Genomic DNA, 19,823 nt, shown 5'->3' on the forward strand with positions numbered 1-19,823 from the left:
AACCCAACAGAAAAAACAGCAATAGTGAGAAAGAAGAAAATGAAGGATGAAACACGCAAGTTACATGAAAAAGCCTTTTTGTAAAAGAGGGGTGACACTGATGTAGCCAGCCTAAGCTCCTCAGGCAGGGAACTGCACACCTCAAGGGCTCTGACAGCAAAAGCCTGGTCATCTTTTGTCATTTAGTCTATAGGAACTGCCAGCAGAGCCTGCCTGAGAATCTAGGGCTGCACTAGGGCTCATATGGGGTTAAAAGGTCAGAGATGTAGCTATGAGCAAGGCCTTGAAAAAGTTATAATTAAAATCTTGAAATCAATTCTAAAAAACAAGTAAAACATGACTGAGCATTACTGAGACTGCTGAATTTGCCTTGACATGGATTCAGAGCCAATAACCAGAACTTCAGTTTGGTTAGAGTTAAACTGCAGAAAATTCTGAGACATTTAGAACTTTGAACATCAGCAAACAGTGATGTAAGACAGCCAACTCACTCACTGGGTCTTTACTTTCACTACTGTTATTAGTTGAGTGTTGTTGGTGTTTAACTACAGATTTCTCCTTAGATATAGTCTTCATATTCACTTTATTACCTTGTATTACTCGGAAAATTTTGCAACACGTTCGTCAATAAGTGCTTTATTTTGAAAGTTTTGACCGGACATTTCACATTTTATTCTGGCTAGCTTGACAGTGGTCGGGCTGTTGAGTGAAAATTGTTGCTGTGGAATAGCTAAGAAGATTAGAGGAAGATCTACGAGTATCAAAAACGACTGACTCTGTCTCGGAAGCCACAGGACCTTCGCTGTTGTCGCTGGGCTAAGGGTTGCTAAGATGACAGAGCTAAGGCACCGTGGAGCCACAGACAACGACCTACAGCACCAGCAGTCAGATGACAAGGTAATGTTAGCCCGGATTCATCCCTGCCATTTGGTAGCAAAGCTAACGCTAGCTAGCCAGCTAGCAGCAGTAATACCAGTTAGCTAGCTAAAGCTATTTGTTAGCTCTGGATACGTTCCGTTCTCGCCTGTGAAGAAAAAACGTCACGCCGAAGTCCATTCACAAATCTGGCAGCGTAATGTTACCTTGCTTATGGGCAAAGGTGCACACCTCGTAGAACATGACGTGAGACCTTGTAGGAATCATTAGAAGCCGCTGGAAAAGTCGGCTTTCGAGTAATTCACCAGAACCCTCAACTTTTAGAGTTGATTTACAGTGCTCCTTACTGTCATTCTCGCTGTATTTTGGTGGAGGAATAACAGGCGAAGCAATTCTAAAAGTTTAAATTTTATTGAAATAAATGCTGCTTGGTGTATCCGACGTAAGCCGACTTGAGTGGTTTCTAATGGTTTGTAAAAGGTCTTACGCCTAATTCTAGCAGTTAACGTTACGTTAATTTTTCCCGCTAAGCAACGCATCATTAAACAGCCAGATGTTTTGAATGCAGTTTGGCATGACGGTCTGTCCATACAAGAGAGAACGGAACCTAGCGTTAGCAAAACATCTAATTGAGCGCTCCCTGTTGCCAACTCGAATATATAAGTCGACTTAATTGCACCAGTAACATTGTGGTATATGACTGGTTACTTTTGGTAGAGTTACAATGTTGAATGAACGCTTGCTAAATGACATGAGCTCACGTCGTCCCGGCCTATTTGCTGAAACGAAGCAGATTTAACATTAGCCTAGCTAGCTGGTCTGTCTGTAACAACAACAACATCAACGCCTCAGGCATACTGCTATCTCGCGAGATTTTATGACTATACTCGTGTTTGATTCAGATAGTATTGTCTGTGTTTGTCAACATGAAAGTCAAAGTTGCATCCCAGTGAATAGTCAGAGTCCAGAAAGGGGCGTGGTAACTGTATGAGTGATGTGGGGATTCAGGACGAGAGGACATGATTACAGAAAATTACAGAACAGCCAGAAGTAGATAGGAAAGAAGTCAAGGCACTAGCTACCTACCTACAACAAGCCAAAACCAGCCCATGCCAGGGGAATGGTAATCAATTAACTATGATTATTCAGTGCTATGACTGTTTCTTAAATGCGTTCTCTGTGGGGTGATGCATTTCTGAGTAAACATGCAGAGAACACTTATTCAAATGGCGTTTGTAGTACTGCTTAAAATGTGCGCCGTTCACGTCATGCAATCAGTTAATTACTATAGACTATCATTAACATCATACTTCCTAAACTTTGAAAGAGCAGTTCATTGTTGAAATGATTTTGTGTGTGTGAAGTGACACTGAGGACATTGAAGTGTCATTTTTTCATTCATTCAGTTATTTTCCATACCCGCTTATTCCTAATCAGGGTCAGTCATTGTTATGGAAGTAACATTTTAAGTAACAAGTTATTTTTCTTAGAACAAAGGATTGCAACATCAAATTCTGTGTATTGGTAAACAATACACAGAATTACACGGTTATAAACAATAGGCCAGACATACTGTATATCTAGAATTCAACACACCCTCCCTCTGACCACAGGTTGTTAATTCTGTAAATTTGCTTACTTTATTGCTTTATTATGTGGCGCCTTCTGTGGGCTATTTTAGATTAGGAAATATGAGGACAAGTTATCCCCACACAGTGCATTGATGCTCCCGTACCAGTTTAAATGTTGCTGATTAGAGCACCAAGGGGGCATCAATCCACTGTGTGGGTATCTTTCTATTTTAATGCCTTGACTTTTGTGTCAGGGTTGGATGAGGACTTTGGATGTATGTAGACCACCTCCAAGTCTAAGATAAGAAAATAGCCTCAGCACCTCTTCTGAGGACAAAGCTGCCTTCAGCTGTCTTGGTTGGTTGGCTCCACTCACATGAGCTCTGTTGTGTGGGTGTAACTTTTAGTTGTTTACTTGACTCACTATTATGAATCTTTTAGGCCAAGACCCAAAGTAAGGCTGTTTGAAGTTTTCAAATGAGTAAGATTTAAAATCTCAACATCTTAAAAACTGATTACAGTCTTTAAGTGTTGCGTGCTTTCCTAGTTGAAGACAGCAGATGCTGTGTATTTCCAGGCAATGTGGAGCAGTCACATTCCAAATGACCAGCTGATGATGTGGTCTTGATGGCCTTTCAAAACATTTCAAAACAGTTGGACTAAAATGTTTGTAGATTAAATCACTGGAAAACACAGCTGAGAACTGAACTGACCTTGATCATGAACACTTCATATTTTAATTTCACATTTAAAGAGTTGTTTTTACATGCAAAATACTTGGGTTGCATCAACTTTATGTCAACAAGCAAGTTTGTGCATCAGTGTGTCTTGGATGTGGACTAGTGGGTTCAGAGGTTTTGGTCTTAATGCTCTAAAATCCCATGAAAGATGACATAAGGACATAATTGTGATCATGCTTTCATGGACAGCTGATCTAGTTTTTCTTAATTCATTTAGAGATAGCCTAAACAAAACAAAGACACTCAGTGTTGCTCCCGGTCTGACAGGAAGCATGAAAGGGGAGGAGTGGGGGAGTGTTTATGTGAAACGAGCGCCTATTTTTAACTCCAGCATCCCGAATGACGGGATATGGTCTCCATAGAAACCAACAGGCCTGGAGGTTTCATCAGTGTAATGGTCGCTGCTGCCTTTGGGAGAATGGGTCAATCTGTGTGTGTGTGCGTGTGCGTGTGTGCTCGTGGATGGCTTTGACATGTGTTTGGTGTAAATGTTGTGATGGTGTTTTTGTATAAGTAATAAAGTTTAAACTTTTATTTGATGGGAGGGTTGGGATTGTTCAAAAATCTGATGGTTTTATTGGTTAGAAATTTTGATTAATAGTGCAGCATGAGGTCACTATGAAAGATACTCTGTTTTCCAGGAAGTAGGCTAAAAGTAATGGGAGTTCATCTCCAGCACCTCAGCAAAGACTCTCAGCTGGGTGAGCAGTAGACACTCTACACACTTTTAACCTTAACAAGGCGATAATGGTCGGAACGTGCCCGACCTGTAACATGTGGCATGTCACCTGTCACCACTGTAAAGATAAATGTATGGTAAGTTGCATAGTTTAGTAGCAAAATAACATTGGAAAGCATAGTAAAGACAGTGATGAGACAGAAATATGCAGACAAGCTGTAGAAAAATACAACAAAAGCAATGAATAGAAAGTATGTCATTAAAATGGAAAGTATCCAGCTGCAATAGTGCCGGCGCCTAATTGTTACAGCCTTAACGTAAGAGTGTGTGGGCGTCATGAAACACCGAGTCAACCGTCTGCTGTGTGAAAGTGAGGTGAAAGCACCGAGCCTAATTTGGTCAACACCAGCAGAGAGGTCAGGCGGGGGGCGGGGGGTGGAGAGAGAGACAGAGCAGGAGAGGCCTCGCTGTCTTCATCAGACGGGCTGTAATGTGCTGCTGCCACTGTCTGAAGACACCCTTCTGTGACCGTTACCATGGAGAGGCAGAGATCGGCGCTGCTTTAGTCAGGCCTCCTTCGGGGAACAGATGGAACCGGGAAAGCAACAATATTGATGGAGATGATTTGGCGCTGCGTTCAGCCTCCCACACACAACCCTGCACTGGAAATCCTGCAGGAGAGGAAATACAAATGCAGACTAAAGTTAGACTGATATATCGGTTTGCTGATATTGGATTGCTTATTAAAAATCAGATTAGTCAGTCAGTGTCGTCCACCTCTGATATAATGAATATGATGCAGTTTGTTTGATTACATGTTTATTGTGTAATTGATCAGCACTACACTGGTTGTCTATGGGAAGCCCTTAACCTGAATTGATTCTTCTAATGAAACACTGTGATCAGATTCCACACATGTATGAATATGTCTTTATTATTATTTTAATTATTATCTTGGGTTTCAATGGAGTTTTAGTGTCCCAAATGCTGTTTCAGAGGCTTTTTCCACCCTGCCAAGAATAAAATTCTGGGGAAAACACTGAATACTTGTATTTTTTATTTTTTTTGCATGGAAACATATTGAATATAGACACAAAGTATACGCTATTGGCAGCTTCAGTTGAAAAATGTGAGTATCGACCTTGCTAAACCAAATTTGTTGCACCCTAATATAGAAGATGTAAATTTAAACTTTGCCCAAGATGTGTAGAGTGAATGTGCTGTAAATGGCAAAGACTATTAAAAAAGAGCCATCTAGGCTAGATAGTATGGATCATGTGGTTTAGCTTTGAGCCATTCGTGTGACAGTCTTCATGAAAATAGTATTTACTTCTACTTTGAGTGTACAATGTTTACAGTATCTTATTTGCAAGAGGATATGTGGTACACTCCCACCAGTAATGGAGACAGTGTTTCATTTACATTCATTTCTCTGTGGTGGCTTTGCACTGCTGGAAAAATATAAATACAATTCAAATTCGTCATTATTGCACAATTCACCAATTACAGCACAATTGTCCATGTACTGTGATATAACTAACGATATAACTAAGAGTCATTCTTAAACTGCAACACCTATTGAAACAAGCAAACACACACACACCCCTACAAAAACTGTACAGGAAACACTGAATGGAGATGAATGTCTCCACGGCCGGGTCATCTCACGTTTCTAAATATAAATGTTTTTTTAATGGAGAGATTGTAGAGCTTCTTGCATGTGTGTGTGTGTGTGTTATCTGTGGTCCTCTTGCTAGACCACAATATCTTAAATGTCAATGTCTTATTTCCCGTCTATCTGTCTTCCTGTCTCTGCCTGTCGTTCTATCAGGGTTCAGAGAATGAACTGAAGGCGGAGAAGGACGGGGCGTCAGACAGCGAGACCAAGGCGGAGTCAGGGGTCCCGGAGGTGCCGACCTCCACTGATGACACCCCCGAGGTTCTGAACAAGGCCCTGTCAGGACTCTCCTCACGGTAGGCTCCTCTCTGCTTCAGGAGAAAGCATATTCCAGAAGGAAGGGGTTTGCCCACAGAAATGATTGTCCTCTATTTACAATTTATGTAACAATATGAATAGGGATGGGAATTGATAAGATTTTATTGATACCAATGCCATTATCGATTCTGCTTATCGGTCCGGTTCTTTATCGATTCCCTTATCGATTCCCGATCAATTTTCTGTGTGGAAAAAAAAGTAGGCCTACACAGGTTTTCCGCGTCAACGCAGCTGTTTTATTATCTTGAGTCTGAACACAGTGTAGAATGTCTGCCTAATAACATTTGAACATGTTAAAATAAATTACAATGCTCCTTTTCTTAAAATTATATAACTTGGAAAACAAATAAGATCGTTAGATGGTTACCCTAAGATGTTTCAACATATTGCTGGTGTTTCCACCACTAAGGCTGCGTTCACACATAGCGTTTTTTCGCCCTTTTCTCATTAAAAGCAATGGGAAGCGGCCGCAAGGCGCACAAAAGGCGGCCGCTCCCGAAAAGCCCTGCAGCTGCGTTTTTTTCGTCAGAGCGGAGCGCTTTCAAAAGTTGAGAAATGTTCAACTTTTCAGAAAAGCGCCGGGTGACTTGAACCGCTTTTTCCCAGCCGACCAATCGCGATGACAGAGACGCTGGCCGTTTCCCATAGCAACAACAAATATGGAGAAAGTGAAAGTGCCGGTGGAGAAATGGGACGTTGTAATAAGTGAATTTACGTTACCGCAACAGTGATCATAAAGGCAGTATGCATTATACTGGACATGTATTGGAAAAATCTGGTAAGCCTTTGCTTGTTGCACAACACTGTTCTGTCTGCTAGAAGAGCTAACCAGCTGGTTAGTGAGCTAGCAGCTGCTCAGCTAACGTCAGGTGACGTTGCCGTGATCCGCTTTTTATTTCTCCTCACAAAAAGCGCTCCAGGCAGCGCTTTTTCCACATCAAAAAACGCTGTGTGAACACAGAAATTATAATTTTACAGACGTTACAAGTAGCACTGTTGTCATCTTTCTTCGTGAAATGAAGCCACGCTTTGGACAGTTTCTTCCTCTTGGCCATGACTCCTTCTTGTTGCAAGTTTCCAGCAGCGTAGATGCAGAGTTTGACGTCATGACGCATGAGTTTTTGCAATGCGCATGCACAACTGTCAGACAACAACATGCCGGCATCGATAAAAGGAATTGATAACCTCGGAGGCATACGATTCCGATGGATCAGACAATTTGGAACCGGTTCTCAACTGGAACCGGTTCTCGATTCCCATCCCTAAATATGAATGTGAAGAATGCCAGTCATTGAACAAATGCAATGATTGGCCATTTCCCACCTTCCATTCACATGTATGTGAACCTGTGCATTCAGCTGGAGGCTGTGGAGGCTCATTCTGTTCTTGAATGACACCCATTTTCCCAGAGATTGGACAAACAGTTGATGGTCCAATTCACAGAGATTGCAGACTGGTTGTAAATTCACCCTGCAAAGAGAAAAGAACAAAATGTTGTTTTTTCTTTAGATGAATGACTATAAATCAAGCGTTACACTCTCAACAAAAAGGGGTGCCATATATTACCAGAAAATGGTTCTTTAGGCTTGTACCATAGCAGAACCCTTTTTGGTGCTGTAAAGAACCATTTAAGAACACATGAAATGTTCCAAATGAGCAGCATTAAAGGAACTTTTTAACCACTCTGGGTTCTTCATTTGATTTGTTTTTTAAATGTTAACAAATCACAGGGATCCTGACTTATTACGGTTTCCTATAGAACCACTAACCTAACAAAGGAACCCTTGTTTTTCCTGGATGTACACCTCAGCTCTGCTACACAGGCAAAGTGAGGCTTCATAGTGAGGCATGATTCATACAGAAAGAATTCCTTTGCACACATAGTTTGTGTGCAAAGCACTCAACTGTAGGACCTGTATTTCTGCCAGAATAATTATTGCTCCAGTCTCATGTTGTGCCTGTGTGGGCTTCACTATTTTTAAAGACGCAAATTAACAAATGACAACAACTCAGTCTACAGATAATGAATAATGAAAGCAGACTTACTGTTTTTTTGTGATAGTCTTTTGATCCACTCAGGGTAATGTAGGGTTGAGCCTGGGACCTTTGAGTCTCTGTAGCCACTATATCACCCTGTTGCCCATGCCCATCCTCTCACACAGGACAATTGGTTTATTTTGGTCACGTTTTTGCTCTCATACTGATCCTTTTTTTCCGAGGGTGTATTGAACGTCTCAATTTAGTGAGCCAAACAGTTGATAATGCTTGTTGACTTCTGTGTTGTTTTCACCTTCCAACGGACATTGAACAGATGTGTGTGTGTGTGTGTGTGTGTGTGTGTGTGTGTGTGTGTGTGTGTGTGTGTGTGTGTGTGTGTGTGTGTGTTTCCCCTCAGATGGAAGAACTGGTGGGTACGAGGGATCCTCACCCTAGCTATGATCTCCTTCTTCTTCTTCATCATCTACCTGGGCCCCATGGTGCTCATGATGATTGTGAGTACAGACGACACTTATTTCCAAGAGCCACTTGTGTTCCTAAATTCAAAAGCTGCCGTAAAACACACCTAAAACATCTACTGTTATGGATTAATTACCTAGGCTCACTAACACATACAGGATTGCTGCTCTTGTCATCTGGGAATCCACTCACAACAGGCCTGTGATTCATTTTGTGTCACTAGGACACTAGGACAGAGCTAGATTCACAATACACACACAGTTTTAATGCCCCAGATGATTTGTCCTCACTGGCTGGTGTGTGTGTGATGATGCAATGTGTGTTTCCCTTTACAGGTACTCTGTGTCCAGATCAAGTGCTTCCAAGAGATCATCACCATCGGCTACAGCGTGTACCACTCCTACCACCTGCCCTGGTTTAGAACGTTGAGCTGGTGAGGACACACACACACACACACACACACACACACACACACAAACAGTATGACATTTTATAGAGGTGTCATGATAGTAGTTAATATCCTTGTTTACTTCTTTCTTATTGTGTTGTCTTATGTTTTATTTTATTGCAGACTTCCTGAGGTTTGTTCGGTGACCTGAATTCACTTTCCCTGTCTAGATCTAGATTATTAAGCCAATCAGATAATAATAGCAATAATATTGTGAATCATCAGTTCTGTTATTAAATAGTATATTTGATTTTAGCACTAGTGGCGTACAGATGTCTAGTGTGATAGTTCAGTAGTCTCTTGACATTCACTATGCTGTGAGTCTGAAAAACCTGAAAAACAAGAACTATATGCCATGTTCAGTTAGTAATTTGCAACGGCAAAACTTGTGACTTTATAGCATTTATTTATCCAGGGAAGGTTTGTGGAGCATGCATGCTCTTTTCCAGCAACGCCCTGCTCCACATTCATACCATTGCATACATTCCCACCTGGGGGCTACAAACACAGTCTTCTACTGTTTGTCAGTGAGCACAATTTATTCACATGATAGTTTAAATTTCTCAGTACATCACTAGCTTTTCCACTGACAAACCCTGATGTCATTTAAAACAGGGCCAAGTCTTCCCACCAAACACAACACCTCTCCTGGTTTTTCTGCAGGCATATTGAATGTCAGAGTCTAAATTTGTAGCTACTTCTGGAACTGTGAGATCTGTACGTTTGCTCCAACAACCCACCCCCCACCCCCCACAGGTACTTCCTGCTGTGTGTGAACTACTTCTTCTATGGTGAGACGGTGACGGATTACTTCTTCACTTTGGTGCAAAGGGAGGAGCCGCTTCGCATCCTTAGCAAATACCACCGCTTCATCTCCTTCGCCCTCTACCTCACAGGTACAAGCACTGAGACTGAGTTTGAAAAATAAGCCCCAAAAAGTTAAATAAGGAAATGATGCAGAAAAAGGGCACTGTAGAATGGAGTAATTTACTGTAATGCGTGCCTAGATTTCCCACAGTTATTATTTTGTAACTGTGTCACATAATCATGTGCGAATGGGCCATGGAAGACAAATATTTATTCATTCACTTCATTCAATGTTAATTTATCTTATGTTGGTTATATTGGAACAGCATTTTGAAGCTATGCTACATCAGCACATTTAGCTGCACAGGCAGTTTGACAGCCAAGCAACACATGTGGTGTACCACACTACCAACTCTAATACTGTTACCTAAAACTGCCAAACCAGAGGCTTTATTAGGACTACTTTCTTAATGTTGTGGTTTTTTGTATGACTTGGCTCTTCTTTCTACCAGAAGGTCCCAGGTTTAATTCCCATAACGGTTGATGTTGTCCATCAACCGCCATGTATGTTGTTCAAGTGTCCATGAGCAAGATTTGCTTCTGATTTGCTCTGGATAAGAGTGTCAGCTAAATACCTAAATTATCAGGTCACTTACCCACAAAATTGTTTGGTAATTCATGTATATGGGATTAAGTTAGTTATTTCAAAGCTAGTTATTTCAGTCATCATACTTTTTAAGTCCCGTTATCTGTGCTGCACATTGCTAGTTACTCACTGGTGCAGGATGATAGTTGATGCCAAACAGGATGTGGTGAGGAAGGAAGCACGCCAACTATTTCTGCCTCTTGCCTCCTAGCTTCAAGGTGAAACTGAATGGCCCATCTATCTCACATGCAACCTAAATTCAGGCGGGAGTACTCACTAAAGTGGAAGCTTTTAAGCTAATGGTTCCCTCCCTTCAAGTGCCAGAAAATGAGGCGAAAAAGCTCAAACCTGCAGTCTTTCATCAAGACAAAGTTTTCAGAACGCACTGTGCCTTAGATGTCAAGTGGCAAAAGAGTAGATGGCAATGTAAAAGTTTTAAAGTGAGCAGCATTCTAGCTCATCAGATTATAGTCCCATCGGCACTGCCCGATTTGATTTCTTTTATCTGATAAAATCACCTTACTGGCTGAGAGATTCTCTGCTTCGTAAGATCCTCACCTCAGTCTCACATGTGAAAAGAGCAGCATATGCAATCCTGAGCTACTCGCTGCACATTAACGCTGGGCTATTTTTGATATAGGTCATTCTAAATTTAGCGAGAGTTTGACCAAAGATGACCTGGATTATTATTATTAATCTCCTTCTTTTTACAGGCAATACAGTTCGGATTACTTGCCAAACATCACATACAGTATTTGTCCCTGTGTTGCAGGTTTCTGCATGTTTGTGCTGAGCTTGGTGAAGAAGCACTACCGCCTTCAGTTCTACATGGTGAGTGGCTCCCGGTCTCCTCCTGGCCTCCAGCCTCTAGGCTGCTGGATTATTGATGAGGCTTACTAACATGCAGGCCTTCAAGTGAATGGAGAACTGGGCCAGAGATTGCTCTAATACCATAGGGAGGTATAGCACTGTAGAACCAAACTACGCTGATCCCAGCTGTACTATATTGGTTGTGTTAACTAGAAAACCTGGTGTCAGGAATGATACTGTAAATAGAGAACTGGGCCAGGGATTGCTCTAATACCATAAGGGGGAGAAATGCTGCAGAGCCAAACTAACTGATTCAAAGTCTCCTGATTTGGTTTGGTTAAACAGAAAGTTCAGTGTCAGGAATAGCATTATAAATAACAAAGTGACATGAAATGATCTGTCCCACAGTAATACATTGTAAGGTTTACACTGAAGGGTAAACAGGCTATAATTCAACTCCTGCTGAGTCAGCCTCTGAGCTCTGGGTTTAAGAAACGGTACAGAGACATTGTCGCTGGGTAACGCACACAGCAGCCAACTGTCTATGTGCCACACCTCGCAACAGCACATCCACGCTATAGATAGGGAACTTGACATGCATAACATAATGTTTACATACTAGTAAAATGTCTTGCAAAAAAGAGACACAACCATTTAAAAATGTGTTTATCGTCATTCACATAGTAAAACACAGCACTTGCACTTCCATCAGCAAGGTTTCTATTTTCTATTTTTTTTTGCAGAGCACATGCGGTTTTCTAGCTACATATTCACACAGTTACACACATTCCCACTTGGCTTTTGATTACGTCTTCTACTGTTGGTCACTGAGGAGTACAACTACAGTTGTTGTAAAGGTGGGGGAGAGAGTTACTCATTCACTAACCCCACCCAGATTTTCCAAGCAGGTTGTGGGATTTGAACCGGCGACTTTCCAGTCACTAGCCCACTCTTTAACGTTTTGGTTACTGCTGCCCCTAAATTATTTCATGTTAAAACCATTAAACCATTCACCCACACAGTCTAGTGACTTAGTTACTTAGTTGGAGTCAATTCACCACAGAAAGTGACCTGAACCCAACCCTACTGTAAACAGTACCTGGTTAATCCTGCTGTACTGTGTTTGTCTCATAGATCTTTGTGTGTTTTCTCCCCAGTTTGGCTGGACTCATGTGACTCTGCTGATCGTGGTGACCCAGTCTCACCTCATCATCCACAACCTGTTCGAGGGGATGATCTGGTAAGGAATCTGTCCCTTTATATGCTTTTATAGTGCTTGACTTAGCCGCCATGAAAATGCCATCTTCTCTCTGCTAATGTCTTCTCTAAAAATATAATCGAATTACGTTGATGCTGGTTATCAGTCCAGGTTTATGTGTGGGAGTCTTCACTCAGGTCTACAGAAAATACAGCATGTAACAGACCATTAGCTAATGAAATTACGTTTTCCATTTGGCTCACAAGGCATGTGACACTGATGATATGCACATTATGGTATTAAATAGATTCTTGTTAGAGTGTGTCTTGGTCCCATATGCCTCTGATAGAAACTCTTCTTTTTCTGAATAGGTTCATTGTGCCAATTTCCTGTGTGATCTGCAACGACATCATGGCCTACATGTTTGGCTTCTTCTTTGGCCGCACCCCGCTCATCAAGGTCGGTTGTGTTGTCACTCTCAGGAGCTGCACAAGCCTTGAAGGGAAGGATTAGCCTATCCTATTAATCACCAATAAAGCCCAATCATAGAGCATTCAAAAAGTTTTCAATCCAAAGTTTTTGATAAATGTCCTAAGAGGAATTGTGGTTATTGATCAGTAACACAGGCTTCTTATAGTACCTGAACCTCCCCTTTAAGAGCTTTCAGTGTGTCCTTATCTGAAGTTATGGACACTTACAAGGTATTGTATGATACACGGTGATACATTAACCTTATATCCACACTCTGTGTCCTCTGCAGCTGTCGCCTAAGAAGACATGGGAGGGCTTCATCGGGGGATTCTTCGCCACCGTTGTGTTTGGGATCCTGGTAAGATATGAAGTGACTTTCACCGCCAAAAAAAAATGAAATGAATGAAAAAAATACATAAAAAGGGTTCATATATATATAGTATGCTATCTAGAAAGAAATCGTTTAGAAAGAATGCTCTATAAATAGCACAGGCTTTCGGGTGTTCGGGACACACAAGAAACCAGTCACTGGGAGTTCATTCATTTTCTATGTTCAGAAAAATGCTGGCTGATACAATATTAGGCACAGCCGCCTCATTTCCTCGCTTGTCAGCACAGCAAACTTGGCTACAGCTGAACTTTTGGCGCTATAGCTAACAATCAGCTCGTTCAAACTGTCCATCAGTGAGTGGGCGTGCTTGTTTACGGGTTACCAGTCAGGCTCATTTTAAAACCAGCTCTCCTGTCCCAGAACCAAAACAAAAACCCACAATCTGAGAAGTAAACACAATTCATTGGCCAAATATATCAAAAGAAGAATTAAAAGTTTATGTATACTTCCTTATCTCTTGAGTTGTTAAGATGTGTTTGTTTTTTTCTGAAGAGCTCATAAGATAGATACTCACGATTGATGTGGCTTTTTTGGGGTGCGCAACATGTAAATTAGGCATGGATTCTTACAATGGGTAAAGTTATAGTTATCTGAACTAGAATAACTATGGTAAATTAAAATAAACATGCATTCAACAGCAGTAATGCTCCTCTTCTGTCATGTTTAGAGGCAGACTTGTTTTGCCTGCCGCTGAGTATTGATGCATTTGATTATGACAGGACTCTCTGTCCTTGCCAGTGTCCTGCCATCATGGGACTGGGAAGGTACTGGGTCCCTTAAATGAGTTTGGCCTGTAGGACGGTGATGTGGTTGTTAGTGGTGTGAATGCAGAGTAACTCTTAACTCTGTTTCTTCCCAGCTGTCCTACGTCATGGCAGGCTACCGCTACTTTGTGTGTCCGGTGGAGTTCAACAACGACTCCAACAGTTTCCAGGTGGACTGCGAGCCTCCGGAGCTGTTCCAGCTGCAGGACTACGGCCTGCCCAGCGTCCTGGAGTCCCTCACTGGATGGGTGAGACTCACCTGTACTCCTGTTGCTCTGTCTCTCTCTCACCTATTTGGCTTTATCTCTTTGGATCAGGGCTGAATGATATGTCATATTCAAATTGATATGAGTATGAATGAATGTAATGTCTATATTGCAAAGTAGGGTTTGCATGGGCTCTTGAAGGCCAATACTGACATTTTTGGATTGAAGCTGCCGATAGCCAACATTTTGTGCCGATATTCAGTATCTTTTAAATGTGACCATGTTTGTACCAAAAAAAATCCTGTGACACTAAAACTCAAAACTCAATTGAAACCTAGGATAATAACAGTAAAATATATTCATACATACTAATGTGGAATCCTATTATTATATAAGTCCTATTATAACTGCAATATCTGATAATACAATAATTACAATTCCTACTAAGGTGTGGAAAGACAGGAAATGTATGGAAAATAATTTCCAGGTCGAGAAAAGTTAGGGAATTGCCTAAACGGTATGGAACATTTTTGAAAAAACTGTACAAACTGTTTAAACTGTTATGTCACATGACTACACATTTTATGTAGTTGTTAGACTCACTGCCATTTCACAAATTGTGTTATTTGTTGTTGCTAAGAATAACCTTGAGCTATGTTGTGATATCAGCTTGGAACTCTCAACAGAATTGTTAAAATTAGGTCTAGAAAAAGTATGGAATTTCAAAATGAAAAAACGTTGAGGAGCCCGGTATCAAGCAGTCCCACTTTGGATGTTCAGCTGGTCGAGTGTTGTCAGGTCTGTGTTGAGTGTGAATGTTTTGTATTAACCCGGTTTCCTCGTCTCCCTCTCCAGACCACAGTGCGTCTCTATCCGTTCCAGATCCACAGCATCGCTCTGTCCGCCTTTGCCTCCATCATGGGACCGTTTGGAGGCTTCTTTGCCAGTGGCTTCAAGAGGGCCTTCAAGATCAAGGTAGGGGTGAAGGACAGAACGTGTTGGATTATATCCATTTTTGGATACAATATGTTGGATATGATGCACCAACTCACCAAGGCACATTCCTAGAACATGTACTATAAATGTCCTTTGCCCTTTCAGGACTTTGCCAACACCATCCCGGGTCATGGTGGCATTATGGATCGATTCGACTGCCAGTACCTCATGGCCACCTTTGTTAATGTCTACATCGCCAGCTTCATCAGGTAAACACACAACCTCTCAATGTTAGCAGGGAACTTCAAACTAAAAAAATGACAAAAACAACAAAAAAAAAAGATCCATTGTATAAGTGAGAGAGCAAGTATTAAATTAGAACTCCAAATCTGCTCTTGTTAATTATTTTGGCTGGTAAAAATAATTCTTGGCAGGTAAATGTAATAAGTTTACTCGCCCTTAGCAGGTGAGCCAACCAGTTAATTTCGTCCACTGAATGTGTGTTTTAACATCTGTGTTTGTCTCCCAGGGGCCCGAACCCCAGCAAGGTGATCCAGCAGCTCCTGGCCCTTCGCCCGGACCAGCAGCTCCACATCTTCAACTCTCTGAAGGCTCACCTGACAGAGAGGGGCCTGCTGCCAGCGCTGGAGGAGGCCGCCGCCTAGAGCCGCCCGCGCCGACGCCCGCTCGCCCCCGCCGGGGAGACGGAGAGGAGGGCGGCACCCGAGGGCGCCGACCGGCCCCCGGAGCTCCGGGGGACTTGCAGTGCGCGTGTGAGCGAGAACGCATCCAAGAGAAAAAAGAAAACCAACAACAAAAAAACTAAAGCCTTGGTTCATTCCATTTCCGTTTGTGTGTATGTGTGTGTGTGTGAGAGTTGCGCGCGTTTGTGTCCGTACGTATGGGAGTTACGTTTCTTACATCAGTGTTTTCAGGTTGAGTTAGGGAATTACTGTATTGTTACACATTTTCCATGATAGTCAGCTTCTATCTATTCACACTGTTGAACATAAGGTTGGTCAGCTGTACATTTCTACCTGTATACAGGATATCCTCTATATACTTATTAATGTGTGTGAATATTTTATGGTACATATTCTATTTTTTATTTTTGTTTTAATGCACTGCTCTCACTCACATCAGTCACACTGTATTGTCACCCCTGCAAGCCCCGTTTTCAGTTTTAATTTTCTTTGTTGTGATTGTTTCTATTTATACATAGGCGATTATGTTTTTACATTTGGTAACTTCTGTTGTATCCTAATATTGTGTTCGTCTGTGTGAATTTTATCCAGGAGAAATGCACCATCGGCATTTATGTGCACCTATGTATGTGTGTGTGTTTCTTAGAGTTTGTGTTGCTGCCATTCATCATTTCAGAGCCTTTCATACCCAGCCAAATCACCCATGTGATATTAACACGGGGCGGAGCCATTGTAGGATACGGACGGCTAAATTTGTAGCAAAGCATCATTAGGGATTTGACGGGATTATTGAATCTGTCAGGAGAGACTTGCAGAATCTAGGTCAAGGGTAAACCAGTTCCTGAAAAGTCTAGTTAATGGTTCTGTGCTGTAAGGAACAGTTTAGGGATGCTCCACGCAAAATTGTGTTCTATCGTGAATCAATGGTTTTCCTTCACCAAGTTGTATTAATCAAGGCTAGACCAATGGACTTGACACCAGCACCCCCCTTTTGCACAATCCAATCCATGTCTCAAGAGTGAGAAGTCCTCCTTTTCCCCGTCTCTCCTCACCACTCAACTGGTTTCAACAGATGAAACCAGTAAGGGATCATAGTCTTTACTGGGATTCACCTGGTCACTCTCATGGAAAACACAGGGGGTTCTGTTATTTTGTACACTCAGTGTAGCAGCTGTGGACCGCTTCAGAGGGTCCGGTTAGAAGCAGCAGCATAGAACACAATCTTATTGTACTTATTTTTGTTTTAAATGGCCCAATCTGTTACCTTACAAGGGTTGTACTGATGTGTTTGGTAATGTCAAGGTGATGGGATCATTGTATTTTGTCCTATATGTGATGGTATGGGGCCATCTCTAACAGTACATGTTAGAGTAGTTTTCATGACGGTTTCTACACTGCCAAAATCTACTTCCAAGTCTGGTTAACCCTCGCCGTAATCACAGCCTGGCAGCAGAAACTCTACCATTGGTCAAGATTCAACCTGATGTGTTTGTGTGTGACTTTTGTTATAATGACGAGTTCTGGTCACATGCATCTGAAGCTAGAGTTGAACCTTACTGTTCACAGGTTTTCTGACAATAGGACTTTGTGAAATTTTGTGCCGTTGGCAAATTCATATTTTGTTGCCTTTGTGAAATTAAGCAAGTTTGGTGGTAAAACATAAATGTTGAAACTTCTCCACGGTTGTGTTCATTTCTGATGGATTTCACTTACAGTCTGTAATTAAGTTGCCCTCTGTTGAAACACTGTCATCCCACTACCTGCTTGGTTTATGTTTGATTTATTGGAGCGAATACATTTTTTATTTCACTGACATCTCAAATTGTTTAACTCTCAAACTGACTGAGCTGTTGATACTGGGCTGACAGTAAGTGACAGCTAGATAGGATATTTTGAGGCTGTGAACAGGTTTGTAATAGGTTTATGTTGGTAATGTTTAGGAACATTGAAGTAAAATAAGTCTGTATGCAAAAGACTTAGATTCCTAAAATGTACAGTATATGGCCAAATGAATTCTCCATTTGGGCTTTAATCAAAACCTACTAGTTCTCTATAGAGGAATTATGGTGCTATAGAGGGGCCTAGACAATACAATATACAGTACAGCATAGTGTATGTGTGTTGGGAGATATTTAATTAAAAGATGAGGCTATATCAGAGTCAGATCACCCCACTCTACTCACTTATTAACCAATCACATCAGTCTGAAATAATATCTCCCTGCCAATCATCCCTTTGTTCACATTCATCATTTTGCCAATGTCCAATCAGAGAAAGGAATTGGTTATCATTCTCCTAGAATGATCCTTTGCATTGTCAGTGAAAACCTAATGAACTGTGGAGGTGAAACAGTGAGAAGGGTTTACATGTAAATCAAGCAGGAATATGTTCTGTACTCAATGAATGTAACAGGAGAAAACAGCAATATAAACATAGACACACTGTAGTTAATGTAGCAGAGATATGGAAGTCAATAATTAAGAGTATGACGTCGCCATATGATCATCTTATGAATTTTTGTTCTGAATTCACTGTCATCTATGTGCAGTGATTGACTTCATCACGGTTACATTTACAGATTTAAGATGTGGTCAGAAACGTTCCTAGTTACTGGGCAATGAAATTCTGCTTCTTGGAAAACTCATTCATAAGCTCATTCATAAGACACATCATCTGTGATGGGTTAGTCAGTATTTCAAAAACGTCAGAGTCTATCCTCAAAACTCTAATTTGTAAGCAAAGGTGACTCATATCTTTTAATAATAACCCAGAATTTGCTTTTTTTTCATGACGACAATCATTTTGTAAGAGTGGAAACCTCATTTTGGAATGAAATGTGATTCATGCACGGCTTTACAGTGTTTTCTTCCTTATTTGAATGTCTACATGTCTGTAATATTCCAACAACACATAAGTTATCATCCTGCCATTCACTGAGTCTCTTTGGTTTGACTTTGTATGTGTTTGATATCCAACCAGTTTTACGCCTATCGTGGTTCTTCTTAAATTATTACTTTACACTTTATTCACTGTACATGAATCGAATATTTTCAAGAGTTATTATAATGTACATTTAACAAGATGTTCAGAAAAATGTTGAGTGTTCTTTAGTATTTTTGGTTAGACTAATTTACAAGAATATTTAAAGTATTATCCATGCCATATAGGAAAGAGTGTTGAGATGGCAGAAAAAGCATTATCTGGCTAAATCTCTCTCTTCTTGCTGTGATCTTCGTGCAGTCGGGTGTCTTCTAGGCTCTTCCCTGGTTAGAAGCTGTTCTCTGTGTCAACCTGTGTGCTCTCTGTCGCAGTGCGAGTCCAAGCAACGCGTCGTCTCCTCCGAGTAGACCAGAAAGTCCCCAGAAAGTAGCGCGAGGACTGATCTCTCCCCGGTGTTTGTCAGTGGTTCAGCATGTGATGGTTTCCCCCCCTGCAGCTCCAGTACTGCCACTTCTCAGTCTGTGTTAATAGACGGCCACTAGAGGGAGCTGAAGCTCCTGTGGTCTGCTGCACTTCAGCAGAAAGGCTTTGATCCTTTATGCCACTGCTGTTTGATACATTCCATTCCCCCCCCAGGTTGGGAAGATCCACTCAGAGTGTGAGGGACAAACTCATCGCCATCAGTGAACTGTAAAACTGATCTTTTACTCACCTGGCACCCAGAAAAACACCTCCGTGCCATTCGTAACCCAACACAATGCCACTTTTGCTATTGTGAATCCCGCCCAGCCAGGCCTTTCTATGGAATGTATATGGGAGTTGTGCAACGGGACCGTCCCGCATACAGTAGGCTGCCCCCCTTTTGTGGACGTTTTGTTTTGTGGTTATAGATTCTTCTTATACAGCCGATGTCGCGTATGATTTCAGTGGATTGTTGCTCAGTTGTGCGATGGTTAGGTTTGTGCTCAGTTGTACATTTGTCTTAGAGAAGGAAAATTGTACTCTTTGATGCTGAAAATGTGCTTTGCCTTGGTTCTATGAAAATTAAATGAAAAGAAAAAAAAAGATGATGTGCTTTTGCTGTGTGTGACTGGTCTCTTCCCCCTCATTCTTCTTCCCCATTTTGTAATCTGAAATGCACATTGAAATGAATTTGCTGGCTGACTTTATATGTATGGTTCAT

General features: G+C 41.5%; 1 protein-coding gene across 1 annotated transcript; it reads left to right on the plus strand.

Moving 5' to 3' along the window:
* The first annotated feature begins 699 nt into the window (after positions 1–699).
* On the plus strand, positions 700–19,687 carry cds2 (CDP-diacylglycerol synthase (phosphatidate cytidylyltransferase) 2). The gene is made up of 13 exons (XM_071922234.2): positions 700–897; positions 5,698–5,840; positions 8,258–8,354; positions 8,655–8,752; positions 9,524–9,663; positions 10,993–11,051; positions 12,188–12,270; positions 12,600–12,687; positions 12,989–13,057; positions 13,950–14,102; positions 14,916–15,035; positions 15,162–15,265; positions 15,526–19,687. Exons 1-13 carry the CDS (start codon positions 832–834, stop codon positions 15,659–15,661), a joined length of 1,356 nt encoding a protein of 451 aa, XP_071778335.1. The 5' UTR covers positions 700–831; the 3' UTR covers positions 15,662–19,687.
* The last annotated feature ends 136 nt before the right edge of the window (positions 19,688–19,823 follow it).

The sequence above is a fragment of the Centroberyx gerrardi genome, chromosome 8 (genome assembly GCF_048128805.1).
Source record: "Centroberyx gerrardi isolate f3 chromosome 8, fCenGer3.hap1.cur.20231027, whole genome shotgun sequence".
In the NCBI taxonomy this organism is placed as follows: Eukaryota; Metazoa; Chordata; class Actinopteri; order Beryciformes; family Berycidae; genus Centroberyx; species Centroberyx gerrardi.

Excerpts from the sequence above, each read along its gene's own strand:
- cds2 (XM_071922234.2), top strand. The coding sequence starts at position 832 with ATGACAGAGCTAAGGCACCGTGGAGCCACAGACAACGACCTACAGCAC. Across the intron at positions 9,664-10,992 it reads CTTCGCCCTCTACCTCACAG|GTTTCTGCATGTTTGTGCTG; the intron begins GTACAAGCACTG and ends CCTGTGTTGCAG. Across the intron at positions 13,058-13,949 it reads CCGTTGTGTTTGGGATCCTG|CTGTCCTACGTCATGGCAGG; the intron begins GTAAGATATGAA and ends GTTTCTTCCCAG.